This window comes from Notamacropus eugenii, chromosome 4, assembly GCF_028372415.1.
Source record: "Notamacropus eugenii isolate mMacEug1 chromosome 4, mMacEug1.pri_v2, whole genome shotgun sequence".
NCBI classification, from domain to species: domain Eukaryota; kingdom Metazoa; phylum Chordata; class Mammalia; order Diprotodontia; family Macropodidae; genus Notamacropus; species Notamacropus eugenii.
In genome coordinates, this window is record NC_092875.1 from 340,217,190 (window position 1) to 340,237,381 (window position 20,192).

At 34.5% G+C, this 20,192-nt stretch overlaps 1 protein-coding gene across 9 annotated transcripts in view; it reads right to left on the bottom strand.

Annotated features, from left to right (window-relative positions):
* Positions 1–20,192, bottom strand: part of KIAA1328 (KIAA1328 ortholog) — a 477,491-nt gene that overhangs the window by 263,160 nt on the left and 194,139 nt on the right. For all 9 annotated transcript variants that reach the window (XM_072599342.1, XM_072599337.1, XM_072599338.1 and 6 more), the window contains one exon: positions 1,043–1,173. In XM_072599342.1, the coding sequence (XP_072455443.1) occupies positions 1,043–1,173 (131 nt within the window). The remainder of the gene's footprint in view (positions 1–1,042; positions 1,174–20,192) is intronic.

Sequence of the window (20,192 nt, forward strand, 5' to 3'; positions counted from 1 at the left end):
ATCCAACAGTTTCTATTTTAGTACATTTTTACATTTATATTTCATGTTCATTATAAAGATTTTAGAGACAATGTGGTCCAGGAGTAGTAGCTTGCAGTTATGAAGACCTGGGTTCAAGCTCTGTCTTCAACCATTAAGAGTGTAACTAACCATGTGCAACACTTTGGTCCATGTAACTCTCACATTTCTTACTACATAAGAACTATAAGCTGTAGAAGCTACCAATACAGCATCAATGGAGGCAGCTTCCCAACTAAGATTTTTACTCAAACAAAATCACAAATCTAGGGCCAGATTCCTGGTTCCGAAAAAGTAAGAGCTGTATGTGTTTGTTTTGTAGAATATAACCATGAAGAGAAGAGAGATATTTTAAAACACTATATAGTTATGAAATGTATATATTTTATAGACATTCTCCAATATTTCTCTTTGTATAAATACATATTTATCTTTTAAAATAGCTAGGAACTTCGAAGTTTAAATTAAAAACCCTCACAAAAGTTGTGCCATCTCATTTCAAATAATTTTGAAATATAAAGATGACTTAGGTAACAAGACTTAGAATAATATATAATTGTTTTTCATAAGAACACACAGAAAAAAACAACACACCTAATCTTTCTCATTAAGCAACAAAGTAACTCTTTGTTTATTTGTTTGCTTGTTTGTTTTTCCCCATTTCCTGCTGTGATCAAATCTCACCCAGGAGCTTCCTGAAATGATCAGGAGCCTGCATTAAGTGATCATGCTGACCTCTGGACACTGGAGAAGGGGAGGGAAGAGGAAAGAAGAGAGGGGGACAGAGCAGAGCAGAGAGGACAGTAAAGGAGGAGAAAATGGAGAGGGGAGAAAAGGAAGGGAGAAGAGAGAGGGGAGAAAGAGGTAAAAGAGAGGGAATAGGGGGAAAATGGGAGATAAAAGAACTAAATCGACTTAGGATAGAATTTCTACAATGAAAAGTGGATGTGTTCATTCTATTCCAGCACCTTGCTGGTCTCATCATCAAAGGCAAAAAAACAGAAGGTGAAAGGTTCTTGCTTACCTGTTGTTGTTCCTTCACTTTACCAGTGTGGAGCTCTGAGAGGGACAGAGAAAGCTTCTCCTGCTGTTCAGAAAGGTATTTCTGATAAAGACTCAGAAGTTCCTGGCATTCTCTATACTGTTGCTGCAGGGGTGAGATAGCAAGTTAAGGAAAAAAAAGAAACTTTCCAAGGCGCACCTTCAGATTATTCTGCCTTTTCCAGAAGAGAGCCCCTACCAATAAAGTTCAGATGGATGGGTATGTGGGTGAAAAAGCTTAAGGTCAAAAATCAGTATATCCAAAAAAATAACAAAAAAAATTATTGAAAAAGCATTGAGCAATGATATCTCACTCCAAGAGACCTTTCCTAATTATCAAATACACAAAAATAAAGGCAAGTAGAATTAATGGAGTAAAGGTGGTTATAATTACTTACTAAGTTACAAACTATAAAAACTTCAACAAGTATTTATTAATCATCTTGAAACATGTGCCAGAAATTGTTCTAAGCACTGGAGATTTTTTAAAAATACTAACAGCCCCTACTCTTAAGGAGTTTAAATTTTACTGAGAAAACACAAACAAAAAAGCGGGGGAAGGACTTATGATTTAATTATAAAAAGTTAGTCAAGTGAACATTTCATTTTTAAACTTCAAGGCACGGAGTAGATTGTCTAGTTACCCACTCAGATCTTTACATTCACTTATCAACCAGAAAATAAAAAAATAAAAACCATTGCCCCCACGCACAACTCTCTGGCCCCTCCAAACTTGGAAGATGTTCAATAAATAGAGCTGCAAGAATACCCGGCCACCAAGGTCATATCTGTGGGAGGCAGGCATTTGTGACCAGGAAAGAAATCTGTTCTTCACCTGTCATTGTAGTAATTTCTTTCTTAGTCCCTTTTCTTACAGCACATCATTCCTGAATCTCCCCTTTATATTTAATTATGCATACTGCTAGTACAAGACTCATTGTCCAAAGGTATTATTCTGTATAAATACCTTAAAAACAAGTTGTCATGATTAACGGTTGGAATAGTATTTCTTAAATGTCAAATATAGTGCCTGGTTTCAGTATTCCTTAACATTTTCATGGCCTAATCATTGCTTCTGGGCAGGTTTGTGTTCTAATCACTTTTGCCAATCATGATTGCATAAATACCTGACTGCTTCATTATTCCCATTATCAACCTTGAAAAAAAAAAGCCAGAAATGGCTTGTAGAAGAGAAGCTGCTTTTGGTAAGGGTCAAGTTACTAAGCTTGGAGACTAAATTAATAAGGAGAGCTTGTGGAATACTTTACTCAGCATCTTACAAAAAATAATGGTATAAACAATGGTCTAAATAAGTTAATAGGTTTTCAGAGTCAATCTATCTTAGACCAGCCTGGTTTTACATTTTTGTGCATTTTGTCAGCAAGCTCCAAAAGACTGGAATGATTTGTAGTGGTCTCAGGAGCCTCTGCCAGCTATGATGTATATAAAAGGAATTTTTTATTCCAGCTGTAACCATAGGCAGTAATGTTTATAGAAGGTGAACATATTAGCCTGGACACAGGGTATGAATTTTACTCTCGAAAAAGCCGGTTCAATTATACAGCCTAAGAGTTAAATGTCAGTATTTGAAGACAAATTATAGGCAAATTCATTTAAACCCATGTTATGTGGCAGAATATAAAAACAGACAGTCCTATCTTTATCAATTTTTTATGTCCTTCTTAATTCACCAGATTTCCAAATTCCCCCTTCCACTTCCTCCACCTCCATGGCATAATAAGATTTCAACTCTTCATAGGGACAGAATGATTCATGTTTTTAAAAATGTAGGTGAAATGCCTGCATCATGGATTTTAGAGGTACACAGAAAAAGCAAACAGATCTTTCTCTTTTGTGATCTAATGAAAGAAATGATGCAATAGACACAGTTAAGTCAAACCCAAATGCAAGTTTTGCACATCCAAACCAAAACACGCTAGCATCTAACTCAAGGGAGCAATACAGCAATCATTGCAAACTCATTCTGGGAAGTAAAGTAAGGTTTTCTTTGAAGAGTCCATGAGGAAGCAGGAACTACTGGACAGCAACCCAAGATTTAGAGCCACAAGGACCTGGCTTCAGGTCCCATCATGTAGACCTACAGACTGGGGGAGGGTACCCCAAACAAGGCACTTAAATTCTCAGTGTCCTAAACAACTCTTGAAGAAGAAAAATTGCACAAAAGGTCCCAATCTGCATTGGTAGAGAGAATTTTTTCATCCATGTATAAATGAGAATACATTTATTAAGCTGTATGTGCCAAGCAATGTGCTAAGTGCTAAGAAAACAAATCCAAAGGCAAATGTAGACCCTGTACACAAGGAACTTATATGTGAGGCAATCCAGAATATACAGGACTGTGGATCTGGCACAGGCATTTTGGTTTGGGAAGGTCAAGATGGCAAGTGATAGTAAGTAAAGTAAAGAGAGTAGATTGACATGTTTTTCCTAAGATCAAAGACAAAGTTGATTGGATTATGTTTCCAGACTGGAAAGAGAGGAGGAAGAAAATGACTCATCACACTACTGTAGCTAGTGAAGAGAAGTGGGCAAGTGGAGTTCTTTATATCAAGAAAATCACAAGTCTAACCCCTATTCCTATAAATAGGAAACTATATCTAATATGTAAATGTAATTTACTATTAAATAAATGCACCTAGGCCTAAACATTTCATTAATCAACTGATAGAGCTGATAAGGAAAGTTCACTTCTACATAGCTGCTCCCAAAAGCTCAAAAACTAAAACAACTTCAGGAAAATGCATAAATAAAGGAAAGAATGAAGAAGGATCTGCACATTCCTCCTTTATAATGAATGTATGAAAAAGCATTTATTAGGCACTAAGTGCCAGGTACTGTTTTAAGCAATGCTAGAAAGGAGATCTGGTCTGGGGAGTCATAGCAATGCTGATGTGATTCACAGGAGAGGGAGAGAGGAAAAAAGAAATGGAGGGAGAGAAACCTTAAAATTATGGAAATGTGAGCTATTATTTTGTGGAGGAAAGAAGACTAAAAGGTGTGGAGGAGATGAAAGAAGAAAAACTGTGAAGAACAAATTTGAGATGGGCAGGAATTCAGTATTTCAAGCTAATACAACAGTCTGGAAAAACATAAGCCACACCATGACCTCTGAAGCTACTTGGGTCAGCTCTTAGTTACTAGGACAAATAAGTAACACAAAGAGAAGGAAAAAAGAGACAACAGTTATGTTTTATTTTGTTTTAACATTATCATTCTTTTTCCTTACTCTTTAGACTCTTCCTTTTCTCCAACTTTTACCAAAGATTTGGTGGCAAAAGTGAAAATAAAGCAACAGTTTAAACCCCACTGAAGATCTTCCCACAGCCCCACAGCCTAAGAGTGGAAGTTGTAAAAGCCTTGTTTAAGTCATTAAATATTGTTGTGACCTGACACTATGAGATAGAACTGACCATGCCTTGACCTCCTGCCACAAAAGCAAGCTAAAAAAGGCAAAAACGGTAGTACTCCAACCCTACTCATACTTTTAAACTTAATTTAACAAACATTTATTAAGCACAGTCAGCCTACAGTGCACTGTACTAGGAGCCAGGGGAGACAGTTACTTAGGTAAGAGGGACATGATAGGCAATAGTAATACAAACAACACAGAGTGTATAAAAAGGTAAAACACAAATGCCATGGGGAAGCAAGTATAGGAATGAGGAAAGGGGGTGTAGTGGATTCAGAAAGGCAGCATGGAGGACATGGCATCGGAATTGAATTTTAAAGGATATAGTAGAGATTTGACAGTGAAAGAGAATGGCATCTTGGGCAATGTCATTTAAGTGGAAAACACAGGGTAAGTTTAGGAGATTTTTAGGACACAAATTTGACAAGTAATATCCTCTCACTGCTCCCTCACTGCTCCCATATTAAGTAGGTGAAAAGTTATGCAAATTCCCACTTCAGAGACAGAAGTTTTAGCAAAAAAGAAATGATTTCCCATGATCCATCCTGCTGAGTTTAGAAAAGGGTACCTACCTTGTTCCAATATTTGTAAAAGTACCCCAAAAGAATCACAGGCAAAATTAGGATGCTAATCAAGTCAAAGGCTAAGTAAACAGAAGAGATGTTGAAGACCCAACTATTCTGTAATTGACAAAAAATATGAAAATCTTTGTTGAAATTCACACCTTAGGTTCACAAACTGAAATTTTAACTTTTAATTAATGAACAATGATTTTTTAACCAGGTCAAAACACACACACACACACACACACACACACACACACAAATAAAAGCATTTATTTCTCTAGTTGTTCTTCAGTTGTTTCAGTCATGCCTAACTCTTTATGATCACATTGGGGGTTTTATATATAATTTTACAGATAAGGAAACTAAGGCAAACAGGATTAAGTGACATGCCCAGGGTCACAGTAAGTATCTGAGGCTAGATTTGAAACCAGGAATGTGAGTCTTCCTGACTCCAGACCAGGCCTCTATCCACTGTGCCAGCAATACACACACACACATACCCTATCTATATATATACAAATATAGTCTATACACACAAATATATCTATGTACATATGAATATATGTATACTTCATTGACTGTTCTGGCCATCATATTTAAATTCTTGAATTACACCATCTTTGAATGCCTCTGTATCCATTTAATTAGAATACAGGTTTGTTTGTTTTTTCAAACACAGTAATGAGTTAAAAGTTTCGAAGGCACATACAGCTTTTTCCCAACATTACCAGAATACAGGAACATGTTTCTATCTCCCACTGCCCCCTTTTCCCTCTCCCCACAAAAAAAAAAAAATCACCATGCACATTCTTTGAGAACCATAAAAACCTATATATGAGGCCTAAATTATATAACCTAGCTTGGTGCTCACTGATGATATATGCAACACAAAATAGATTTCTGGTAATAATAAGAAAGATTGATTCCAAGATGAATTGGTTACCAGGGCTAGACAAGAACTCCATATGAATGTTCACTCTCTTTTATCAAGTTGTGGTCTGTGCCTAGAGTACAACCTGCTGATCTGACTCTGAAATTTTCCATTTAATTAAAAGGGAAGTTTATGGGAAACTTACAGCAGTAGTACAGGAAGACAGTACTTTTTAATCTCTATTCTTGTTCTTAAAACTCAAGGACCTTATTCTGAATGTCACAAACATTTCCAAATAGACACAGAACAATTAAAATGTTCTTTGGAACTTAAAAAGAGAAGGCAGGCTCTACCTGAATTCTACCCTTTTTCGATGTTCCTTATCTATGATCAAGGTACACAAAAGATGAGCCAAAGAAATCTACCTAGTTAACAAGTTTTACAAGTGGCAGCTTGACATTTGGATAAATGTAGAACTGGCCTAGCAAAGGGGAAAAAAACAAACAAATTTGGGTTCAAGTCCCACCTTGGGTAAAAGCTGCCTGTATGAATCTGAAAACATTACTTAACTTCTCGGTGTTCTCAAGCAACAAAGATTGACTTATAAAAAAAAATTCGTCCACTTTTATTAGTGGTGTTCCTCTATCCAATGAAATCAGAGGTTTGACCTAAAAGGGAAAAAATGCCTTCTAGGACATTTTGTACTATAAACACTTTATACATGTAAATTGCTGTACGTAATGTTATAATCACTGTTGATGGAACTCAGACATACAGTCCAAAGAAAAGTCACTATACTGCTATTATTTTTGCATATTTATATTCCATAAATTATTGTATACATGGATAAAATCATTTTTTTGCAATTGAATAAGAGTACTGAGATGTAAACTCATCTTTTTCCTACTCAGTTTTAATTCCACTAGGTCTCTATATTTTGAAAGGTTTTATTCCAAGTAGTTCAGATACTTGGCATGGCAGTATCTATTAAAAATGTTCTTAAATTTGTATAGATCAAGGTTGTAACAAAGTGACTGTGGACAACGAATAGTTCGGTCTGTTTTGGTGCTCCAGTTCTGGTGCTCCAGTTCTGGCTCCAGTTTATGTGTTGAATTTTCAAGGATATTTCAGGATTTGTACTGTAGTACAAGGATCTGTCATCTGTTAATTTATGAAGGGATGGCAAATTTCTGGATGGAACTCTAGCCAAGTGTCCAATGGATGCTGATTTTTTGCAACCTGCAATGAATTGTCACTTAATTGTATAATATCCACTGAATCAATAAAGATCTTTCCGTAGAACTTTCCTGAAATCTCTGGTTGTGATGATCTGATTCTGAATCACTCTAATCAATTCATTTATATAAATCAATCCAACAATTATATTGATCAATCCAATGTTTGACATCTCTTTATTGGCTGAGTTCATGTAGATATACCTTTGATTTCACTCTTGGACCTTGATTTCTTCAAAGCCTCTATCTAGAGATGAATGAATGAATAAACGAATGTAGCATTTAAAGTGCTTACTATGTGCAAATCACTAGGGATACAAATATAAAAGACAGTTCTTTATTTCACAAAGATCACTTTCTTATGGGAGAGATAACCTGTATAAAAAGTTTCAGCTACAAGTCAGGTGGAAAACTGAGGCAGACCACTTCTGGTTAACATTTGCCAAATCCAATAGCACTTACTTATTGTCAGTCATAACTGCTGCTTTATGTTCCAAAAGTATTTCTGTATATTTTAAATATACTGCATGTTTTGAGATTTTCAATCAATACCCTTCCTCCTAATTTGTCAGTATTCATCTTTCTACTGTTGCCTTGGAGTAATAAGACCTGTATTTCCTTAATATTGTGTAGTTTTAGGGGTACAACTTCTAAATTCATTGTCATCTATTTTAACTACCAAGAATATATATAAAGAGTGGAATTACACAGGTAGGTATTAATTGCTCTAAATATTTTTTTTCTATTAACCTTTGACTTAAAGATTCCATTTAGTCTCTTAACATTAGCTTTCTCCCTTGATAGCCTTGTCTGGAGAAGGCCGGGAGAAAGGAATTTGCAAACATGTCCTTTCACTTATTGATTTAATTTGACATGCTGGATTAAAGCTCAAAGCCTTAAGTCTGTATTCTTTCTTGGGAAACATTAAGAATCTTATACTTACTGAGTAGAAATGACATTTTTATATTGATGAAGAAAACTCCCATGAGATGAAGTAGCTGTTTATTATGTTTTTCAGTGGAGTCATATAAGTTGTCACCCATATACATTCAGTGATTAATACAATGTTTTCGTATAGCTCCTTTGTCTTGAAAGCCACGATCAGTTTTATTTAGAACATATAAATATACATTAATAAGTTTAGGACTGCATGGAACTACAGTGAACTTAAACACTTTCTCTGTAAGATACCACATTTTATAAAAATTGTTCTTTACATTATGTTGGTGATGTTTTTTCAAGACCAGTGTTTTTCCATGTGAACATCAAATATTTCAGTGTTCTCATTATATTTATATCTCTTTTACATATTTGAAGTACATGACTAAGCTACGAGTAAGCAAGTGAATCAAAGACTTTGTAACATACAATAAAGGCAGTGTAAGTGTTATGTACAGCTCTTGCGTGGCTTATTGAATAATCACTCAAAAGGCAATGAGCCACTCTTTATACCATTGGGGATTCTTGGCATATCTTTTTTACTCCTTGACCAATATATTGTTTTGCTATAAGTGTTTATAGATCTTTTGAGTGATATAAGCAGTAAGAGCTTTCATTAAAGCAAATGAACATGTAATTAACCCTATATTTGGAGTGGTCACTGGTATTCTCATCTTTTGGCAACTAATATGTGATATCTTGTTAAGAAAGATACGTTCAGCTTCACATTAGAGAAAAAACTGCTCAAATTCTTTCTTCTTGGAATTCTGGTAAGCATTTCAACCAATAATTACGGATTTTGACTACCCTACCACTTTCTAGTTTTGCAAAGAAGCTAGTTTGTCATTTCCCTAGATGAAATCATTAGATTGTTCATTACACTACTGGTACCCAAGCTGTCTACATAGTTATTTGATCCAATTTTCACTTTAATCGTGTTGGACTTTTTTAAGCCATAGAGATAAACAGAAACTTTCTACATTCTCATTCTCCCTTTAAACCAGTTTCTTTGCTAGAGTCTAAAGTATTATTTTAAAAAAAAAAGTGTCTAATTTTTTACTTTGCTTTTTGTAGTCCATTGACTCATATCACTTTAACCCTTCAGACTGCAAGAGTTTATTAAGGTCATCAAGAATTTCTGACATACTTTTGTTTTTAGGATTCTATTCTACATATTTCTTTTTTATTGTCTTTAACTAGGTGGTAATATTGAAGTTTTCTAATGTGCATTCTGAGTAGAAATTGATATAATCTTCCAAATTCTTTCAATAGATCTTCAATAGTTGTCTAAAATGACTTCTACAAGGGCAATGGTGATGCCCTGTGTTCCTATGGTCATTACCCTAACAATGATCATAGCATACACTACTGTATGCAAGTTCTGAAATTATTTTATATTGATTTACATATTTTATATTTATAAATAATTTTATAATTTCTGGCAAATAATCTACATTCATGCACAATGGTAATAGCTTTTACCAATTTTTTAAAATTAGTTTTGCTATAATTAGCCTATTTGTAGGATTTGTGGCATCAAACTAAAAGAGCTTTCTGAAATTCCATTATGAGTCTAACTATCTCTTTTTCACACTCATTCATGATCTTGCTATTATTTTTGCCATTCATGTCATTATTACTTCTGGAGTTTCATTAAGTATAGTCTTATGATGCCTTCAGATTCTTTGACTTTTCCCACAAGATATATGTAATTTCTTAATTTGCATTCTCATCTCATCTAATATGGGTTTAAAAATCAAAATTTTTCCAAAGGTTACCCTGCTCTGAACTGCAATTCATTACCATGTAACTGGGAACTGAAGATGCCATTGAAAAAAACATGAAGTCTTTGACTATAATTGCTAAGATGTTTCCAATTTCATTACTATTATATAGTATAGATGCATAATAAACACATTCTTTAGTCCGTTTTACATACATTCATGGTTTGCCCACTTTTGTTGGCAGAACCATCTACATTTTCAACAATTTATATTTCCAACTCATTCTGATGCATCTTGACTTCTTATGATATCAAAACACAAAGGAGCATCTCTCACTCTGCCTTCCTCTGCATCAAGCTGATCATGATGATGATGATTTTTAAGTAAAGCCATCTTTAGAGGAAACTTAGTGTAGCAGAGCAAAGGATTTAGTTAGGAAGACTTGTGTTTGAATTCTGTCTTAATCATCTTACTAGCTATGTGACTCTGGGTAAGTCATCCAATCTCTTTGGGCCTCTTTTCCAGGACCTGTAAAATGAGGTTGAGCTTAATGACTTTTAAAGTCCTTTCCAAGTATCCATTGATTAAATTCCTAAGAGCAATTTTATCATCTTGGCTGGGTCATTAATATAATCACTGGCATTGCCAGATCTCAAAAGGCCTTCTCTCCAATCACCACATTCTCAGGGCACACAGAATGCCTACTGTATATCACCCTGGCTGGTACTCTCTCACTGCTTTACCATCTCCATTTTCAACATGGAGTGGACTTTGAAGAAATAATAATAATACTAATCAAACATGTAATAATTAAAGGAGTAATCTATATTCCCCTGAAAAGCTGGCATTCCCACATCTGCTGAGACTAAATACCATGTAAATGGACAGAGCAGAGGTAAACTTAAAACTGAGACACTGTCCCTCACTTAGACCACTTGACCATGTCATCTCCTTAAGACTGCACCTAAGCCCGAATTTTCATTATCAACATTAGATATTTTGCAAACTTCATTTTAAAAAAATCTTTAAAAGTCACAGAATTGCACAAAGTTAGAACTTGAAGGGATCTTAGAGACATTTTGCTCCATCTCATTTTACAAATGAGAAATTTAACACCCAGTTTGGTGAAGGGACTTGCTCAATAACACACAATTAGTTAGTTTTTGGCAAACAGTTATTCTTAGAACCAGGTCTAAATGTTGGTAAAATGTTAAATCAGTCAGAAGTTCAGTCTCTTCTTTATAGATTCCTTTTTACACAATGCCCTGAGATGATATATATTTTATGTCATTCATGGCAGAAGTTAGAGCCACAACTGCAAAAGCATTTCCATTATAAACCCCCCACTTTCTTCTAAACTACTAAAAAATTCGCCTTTTGTCTGAAAGTTTCCATGTTTCAGCTAGACTCAAAGGAGATTTTTTTTTTCATTTGGGAAGCTTGATTTAAATCAGTCCAGCCTTTTTTTGAGTTATAGAAACTAGAAAAAAATACACTGCCCATTTTTCTCCTCTCCACCTGAAGGGATTTTATTAGGTGAACTGTGTAACAATGGTTAAACCTTGAAAACCTCAAATTTCAGAGGGGGAGCAATTCTTGGTGATGTTGAACTGCTGAAACTGAAATACAAAAAAATCAGAAAGCTAAATGACCTATATAGAAAGACTGGCATGGAAAGGCATGAAAATATAGTACCCTGAAAAAAAGAGGAAGCGTATTGTACTGTATAGAACCACAAATTACAATGTATATTGAAGAATATATTATATACAGAGCACTATGCTAGGCAGTGAGACATCAACTATGTTTAAAAAAGATCTGCCACCCCCCCCCCCCAATGGAGTTAATAAAAATAGGTAACTGTAAAACAATACTAATGAGAAGTATATTAGAGAGTTGTAAAACAGAATGCCATATTTTATCCTAAGTAAATAATAAAAGTATAGAAGTAGTGGATTCATAGTGTGCAGATCTGAGTTCAAAACTAATTGTGTGACTTTATACAGGTCATTTACATTCTATGGGCCTAAGTTTCCTCATTTGTCAAATAAAAGGGCTGAACTGGGATCTCTAAATTCCTTTTAAATTCTAATGTCTAGATTGAGGGGAGGGAAGAGGGAAAATCGCTACTGATACAGGGACAAGGAAAGGCTAAGGTAACCTTAGGAGTTAAACTTTAAAAGACAGGCATAAATTCAACAGGTAAAGGAGGAGGTTCTTTCAAGAATAGGTAATATCATAAACAAAGTCATGGAGGTAAAAAAGTATAGGGCATGTTAGGGAGAGAGCGAATAACCCAGTTTGCTTTGAGGGAGCAATATGAAAATGAAAAGTTAAGCAGTCACATGGAAGGACTGAAATGCCAAGCAACTGAATTTTACACTTCAGGCAACTGGAAACCACTGTTGGTTTATGGATCAGAGAAGTGTTATGACCAGATTCTTGCATAAGGAAGTTTGGAGTGGTAGGGGAGTGGAGGCAGGAACACCTGTTAGGGTCTATTACAACCTAATAGGGCCCAAATATAAGTTAATAATAGTAATTACTCAAGAGGTAGTCTTGGGAAGAGAACAAGCTATGGATTACAGAAATACTGTGAAGGTAATTACCAGGATTTGGTAACTCAATGGATATAAAGGGTGAGAAGGAAGAAAAAATAAAATGTTAACCCCAAGGTATCAGTAAATGGTATCTTAGACAGAAACAGTCAAGTAAGAAGGAAGAGCAGGGCAAGAGGGAAAGATAATAATCTGAGTTTTAGAAATAATGAGTTCAAAGTTCAGCGACATACTCAGGTAGAAATGTCATACAAACAGATATTGATGTGGCTCTGGAGAAAATATGTCTAGGAGACACTTGCATAAAGGTGGTAGTTGAAGCCATGAAGGTGAATGAAATTTGCAAAGTGACAGTACAAAGTGACAACTACTAATTCTAGCTATATGTAATCAATTTTTAGACTTAAAGTGACCTAATACCTACCTCTTCCAGATTACTGCTTTCAAACCAAAGCATGCTAAAATCTACCTTTTACAAGGACTATACAATCGACTCTGGTCCATCCATTGTTCAACACATACACTCAGAGCATTCATTCCTCCTAGTCTTTAAACCAAATGTATTATGGTGCTATGTAAATCCATTTCTCAGTAAAGACAAAAACAGATTAAAAGCTTTTAAGAGGGCCCTTGGACTCCCTTGACAAACTCTCAATCTGGTTGCTTTCTGCTATCTTCATAGGACTCGTTTCTCATTCTTTTATCACTCCTATGATGCTACTTTTATTCCTTGTCAAAAAGACTAGTCAGGTTGCCCCTGCTGGTCATCTCACCAATGTGGTCATCTCATCATGGATGCCTAAACAAGATTATATATGTACATGACTCAGTATAATTTCAACATACCAAAATGGAAAAATTAATCAAACTGATGGTTGCTCTAAAACATCATCACATCAGAGATCATCCACTAGTCACTCAAAAGTACCCCTGGGACATGTTTTTGTTTGGTGTTTTCCTCCCTTTTTCTTTTCTTCATTTCCAAATGTTCATTTTTAAAGGTGTATAGTAGACAATATATGACAATCTAAAATAATCCATTTTCCTTTTTGGGGGATGAACTGTTTTTTTGTTGCAACATATCCTAATTCTACTGTAGCTGACCAATGAAGCAAAGCCATTTGGTGACTTCATTAACCATCTATGGTGCTTGGGTATTCACACTGAAGAAAAGTTAATGAAAGGAGTTAGAATCTAGTGTCCAATTTCCTCATTTTTACCCTCAGATGTACACCTACCATTTATCTTGCAGTAGGTATAGTTTTTTAAACCCAATTTTTCACAGTAATTCTGAAATTTAGCCTTTCCAGACCATGAGCTGTGGTCTTGGGAATAGCACTCACCCTGGTGATGTAAAGAATTTTTTTAACACAGACTGAAACTGTGACCCAGTATGAATATAGTTCTAGGGATAAATAAAAAAACCTCCAAAATAAAAACAGAACCTAAAGAAGATTGAAAGGGAGAGCTCCTGTAATATGGGATCACTTTGAACATTTTTAGGGAAAATCTGAAAAAGCAATTTAAAAAAATCTAATTTCCTGTGCCTTTGAAGAAAAGTGAACACTACTGCTATCCACATGTAAATTACTGCTCAGAGAAAAGTAAAGCTAAGTAACTTCCATGTGGAGGTTTATTATCTAAACTCAGAAGATGCTGCAAAGACTGAAGGTAATAAAACATTTTATGAACAACTCCACTTCACTGGTTCTAATAGAACTGAGCTCCTGTGGATGTTTAGCAGAATTATAGTGAAGAAACTGGGAAGGAACTAGATCCTCACTTGAGACATCTCCAAGGGTTATGCGATGGTAGAAGAACCTAATATACTTGGGAAAAAATCCCTAAAGTTTAAAAGTATCATTAAAATCAAGAAATGAGGTTTTTACCTTAATATTTTAATGCTATTGACTAGTAAATAAATGGATCCAAGGGGCAGCATTAAAGGGAATAACCCTGGAGGCCCAGTTCTTTACCGAGACATGATTAACAACAGAGAATTGAGCTTATTATAAAATCTACCAGACAAGAACAGAATTGTTAAAGATGACAGATGATTTCTGTTATAACTATTTTTCTTCAAGTGCTCTTAATGTTCTAAGCAATTCTGCCTAGGGGCAGAAACTTCCCACATAGAGTCTCTGTAACAAGGTGATTTTTCTTGAGGGAAAAGGTCTGAACCAAATCAATTTACCTGTTTTATTAAAAAGAAGGGGGCCAGGTACAGGGAGTGTCCTACAGGTGTGTTTAGTTGATCTCAAGATAAACACCTTAAAACAGCAAGGCAAAATAAAAAGGAGAGTCAGTGTCAGTTCCAAAGAAAATCCCTTGGGTTAAGGGAGAGGCAGTGTAAAATTAGCTAAAGTAATCTGCATCTGGAAAGCAAACAATTTACTCATTAATCAAAATGAATCCAGAATGCCATGTGTGTAACTTTCTTCTGTGTCTCAAGATTCCTGAGTTTTGGTTTAAGATCTTAAATGACTTGTATGATTGTTGACCACACTAACTTGTCCTTGCTATGTTCTAGTTTCTCTTTTCATGAAAAAATAATACTAACACAATATTAATTTATAAGACTCTGCTTGAATTCAGTAAACTTCAGTAAGTTTCTCATGGACATAGGTACACTTTACTGAAAGTTGAAAAACAAAAAAAAAAGCTTTTTCTTTCCAAATTTTACCCTAACACTAATATTATATTTTTAAAAAACTGAAACTAAAATGTCTAAAAATTAAAATTTTAGACATTAAAAAGAAAGATTAATGTTAATAATATTGGACTATAAATTGGTGGATTTGTGTTTTTGTGGGATCAATTCCCCATATTTGCCTTTACCATTATGACTGCCTTTGCCCAGTATATATTTATGCTCTCTTAACATGTATAATTCTCCTTAAGGACTTATAAAATAATTAATCTCATGTCCCCTCTGAACTACAATCTTCAAAGGAGAAGTCTTATTTTACTCTGTTAAGTTAAATACTGATAATAATAGCTCATATTTCTTTATCACATTAAATTTTTTTAAATGCTTTCTTCAAAAAAATCCTGTGAAGTAAGCAAGGCAAGTATTATTCCTATTTCACAGATGAAGAAACTCAGAACAGCTGCAACAAACAATGAAGACACTCAATAAATGTTTTTCAATGATGAAATTTCTAGTCCACTTACATTGCAGACAAAATCACTTTTTAGGTTGGGCTTTAACATGCACCCTGGAAAATAAACTGTGTAAATTGTGAGTAGAAATTGCTTAATATAATTATTATATAATTTATTATATACATATATAATAAAGCATGCCTGGACTTTCTGGGATTATTTTCACTGGTTTAAACTCATACAAGAGTTTACTCATACAACTAAACTTGTATGACTGCATTTAATACAGAAAAAGTTACAATGCTCAAATAAAGTTTTAAAATCTCACTACTATTTAGAGCATTATCATGATGCTGAATCTTTCTCATAAAGAAACTATGAATACATTCATATTCCGTTAGAAAGGAAATTAAATTCACATTCTTTGGGAATATGGTATCATAATTAGTTCATGACTTGATTACACTCTGAAGTCAGTCAAGACTACATATGGTGCATACAAATTAGGTTATTGTTACCTTACATAAAGCAAAAACTATTGCTCTTCCTTGGCCATCATTCCTTTTTAAGTGTTGTCTACCTCCAGGAACTAGTGTTTAAGTCCTTGAGGGCAGTGACTATCTTTCTGTTGCATTTATATTTCCAGGCTTAGCACATAGCAAAATGGTTAATAAATATTTTTCTTTAGTTCATCATTACAATAAATGCATCTCCCTATCTTCTTTGCAAATAATGGCTTTTGAACTCTGTATATCATGTTTAACTTGTTTGATGACTTGATAAGTTTGGTGGAAATAATTTTCCTTCTTTATTATACATGAAGGCTCTTTAGGAGGGAAAAAAGGAGTAAATTGTGAGATATATGTGATATAAAAGTAAAATGTAGGAATTTTTTTTAAATATTAAAGTTAGGGACTAGGCTAAGATAGTCTCTTTTACTTTTCAGTTGGCACATGTAATACATCAAATTCAAATTTTCTCTGTTCCCCATCTGGCATCAATAAGACTACAGAAAGATAACTTACAAATTCAATCTTGTAATCAGCACAATGAGTTGCTTAAGAAATAATCTTTCTATCTCCACCTATAACACCTGTGCAGTAATTGTTAAAACTCACTTGAAAAGCACTAAATAACTTCTTACATTGGTAAAAAATTACTGAAATGATTTATTTCCATGGATAGGATAAAAAATTACTGTTGCTATATTAGATTTAAATGATTCACATTTTCAGTGGTCACAAAGCATTTTCCTGATATTATATTTATGATTGTGCAATATATATCTTGGAGGCAACTAGGTGGCTCAGCGGATACAGCGCTGGACCTAGAGTCAGGAAGGCTTGAGTTCAGATCCACCCTCAGCCATTTACCAATTGTGTGACCCTGGGCAAGTCAGTTAACATCTGTTTGCCTTAATCCACTGGAGAAAGAAATGGCAAACTGCTCCAATATCTTTGCCAAGTAAACCCCACCAACAGTATGGTGCATGGGGTCCTGAAGAACTGGACACAACTCAACAACTGAACAACAACAATATGCATCTTACATAAAACAAAACACAACACTACACAACAACACTAGTAAAGTGTGCTAATATTGATGACTGAGCAGGCAAACGGACATACCAAGCGAAGATTTAAAGAAGACAAGCAGTTCTGTAACTAAATAATAGCCTTATTCTAGACATAACCAAAATTTTAGTTTGTTTTTTTTTTTAATTTCAAGGTACACAGTAAAGAATTTGAATTGTTTCCCATATAATAATCAAGTATTATGAAGCTAGTCTTATTATGATCAGATAAAGTTCCAAACTTGTATTTACATAGGAAATCTTTGTAACTCCTATCTAGGAATACCATTAACCTTCTCATCTCTAAGCAATGGATTTTTTTTTCTTTACTTAATTTTTAAATGGTGATAAGACATAAGGCCTATATCTTAGAAATGGAAAACTGAACCTGGGATAGCTGTCAGTCAATAAAAACATTTATTAATCACCTACTATCTGCCAGGCACTGTCCAAAACAATGGGGATACAAAGAAAAGTGTAACTGAAGTCTAAATGAGTTTTAGGGATTCATAAATGCCCTTTGGTATGTCCTTTCCTGCTGTTTCCCTGCCTAGATCTCTGTGGATAAAATATCCCTGAGAAATGATCAGGAGATTCATTATTTGTTGTCTGTCGGTCTAATTCACAATTACATCTCTATTCTAATCAATAGTGGAAAATCTAACTATTCAACAAACATTTTCACCTTCCCCAAAGCAATAGAGGCAGGCTCTTTTAGAGATGCACCCATTTTCTAGCATTTACAGGAAAATGATTAAAAGTGAAATGCGAGATCTGCTGTGTTGGCACAAGCCAAAGCCCAAGAAAAGGCAACCTCCCACCCCTGAAAATGTTCAGGGTTTTGTTTTTTCATTGTTTTTATATATTTTGAATACAAAATTAAAACAAATAAAACGAACACTGCATAATTTAGCTGTCATATTCTATCAAAATTGCTCATAATTGTAACCATAAAATGATGATATTCTACCATATGTGCATTTGCAAAAGGAAAGAAAGAGCTGGGCATTTTCAGAGAAATGTGAGCCTACCACCCCCCCTAGTGTCCAATTGAATAAATTGCGAGAAAATAAAGGTCTAATACAAACAAAAAAAATTAAATGTTAAAATTTAAAATTACTTTCCTACATAGGCTATACAAGTATCTTTTAAGGTTATGAATGAATCTCAAATTCTTTGAATGAATGTTCAACCCTTTGCAAATATACTTAATTGATATACTCCTCCAAAACGAACCCTAGACATTCATGTTTGTCTCTAAAATGGCTCGCCTCAGTTGTAGGTCTTGTTACAATTCAGAGAAAACCTCTTTTATAGTAGCAACTGTTACTGTTTCCATTCAAGCTATTAGTCATACCAATAGTTCTTGACACTCCAGCAGCTGTGTTCTCTGCTCTAATTTGACAACCAACCTCTCTGTAAGTGTCAGAGGAGAAAAAAGGTACATTTTGCCTAGGGAGGAATGAGGTATCTCCAAAAAGAGTTAGGAGTTTCTGGTGTTCACACCTGAAAAACAACTGAGATTAGATGCATGAAAACAGGCATTAGTAGCCAAGGTTTGGGGCAAAATATAAGTAATCAGGAGTGAATTCCTGGCTGCAGTCTGGAATACTCTCTCCTTGAAAAGGTTCTTAAGTACATGATTGGTCATAAGCAAACTCTGATGTAGACCTTTGAAAATGGACATAATACATCACTTAACTCATTAGCATGGCTTTCTATAAAGTAGATTCATGACAACAGGCTTTGTGAATTGTGCATATTTTGTCAAAATGTACTTACACTTAGTAGTTTGTTTATTTGTATTTTAACTTTTTCACATTATTAAACACTGTACAGGTAGAGAGAGAAAGAAAATATGCTATTAGTAAGTCTGATATGCAAAGGCAACATCCCATGCATCATTTCTGTCCACATTGCAAGACAATCTAGGGAAAAATAGTTTCCCAGCTACCATTACTAACTCTATTTTTTAAAAAATGTTAACCAGTATGTTTAAAGATTTTATTTTTTAAAAAATCACTGCTATTTTGGCAGCCTTCTTAACCTTGTTAAAATACAATCTGTTTTTGCAACAAAGTTAATGAGAAACGACCAATGATACATTATTTGAAAGGGAATAAAGATCAAATTGATAAAATCTGTCCAAGTGTTAATTCTCATTTAAAAGGACAAGAATTCTTTTTATTCTATTAGAAAAGATGCAGTTTGTGGCATGAAAACCTGAGAGAGTTACTCTTTTGGTCATATGCCTTGAACAAATCTCTTTAATTAGATGAGGATTTCTGATGAACATCAAAGAAATCACAAAGTTAGGGCTTTCGTCTCCAAACTGTGAATAAATATACCAAACCAAGTGTTCTGGGTACAATGAATGAAAGCCAGTGAAGAAAAGATTTCATAATAGCCTCATTATAAGGTTCATTGTTGTAGGACTATTTAATATACAAGATTAACACATCTTATCTCAGAGTTTCACTGAAACCCATTATACCCCTCATTAATACATGCATATTGCCACATCATTTACGATGCCAAGTTCCCAAAAAGGCCCTGCTTTTACCACTTTTACCTGTGGGCTTAGCTCTCTGACTTAAACCTGCTTTGAATGATGATGAATGTCATGTGGTCAGAAAAGAATTGGAGCCTACTTTTTAAAAAAGCCATTAAAATTTGCCTTCAGAGGTAGCAATTTCTAACAGAGTGTATGCCTTCCTGGATCACCATTTTCCATAGACTCACTGAGCTCTCCATGAACTAAAAGCAAGATTCCCATAAGGATAGTACATTCCCAACATCACTTGAAAAGCCTCAAAATCTTCCAGGCACCAAATTATTTCACTAGCCTAGTTTAAATAGTTTTGCTTTTGTTTTTAGCAAGGGAAGAGGAAATTTCCAAGACATAGGAAAAACAGGCTCCATAAAATAATATAAAAGGTCCACATTCCCTACTTTTGTTTATGAAGTGACCACATAGCTACTAGCAATGAGGAAGTCAAAGAGAAAAAGAATGAAAAAAAGACAGGAAGAGAGGGAAGAATATATGATGGGAAAAAATATGCGCCTAGAGTATTACAGAAGAAGAGACAGATCAAATAGTTCAAATAAATAAAATGTTTCTCTTGGTTCAAA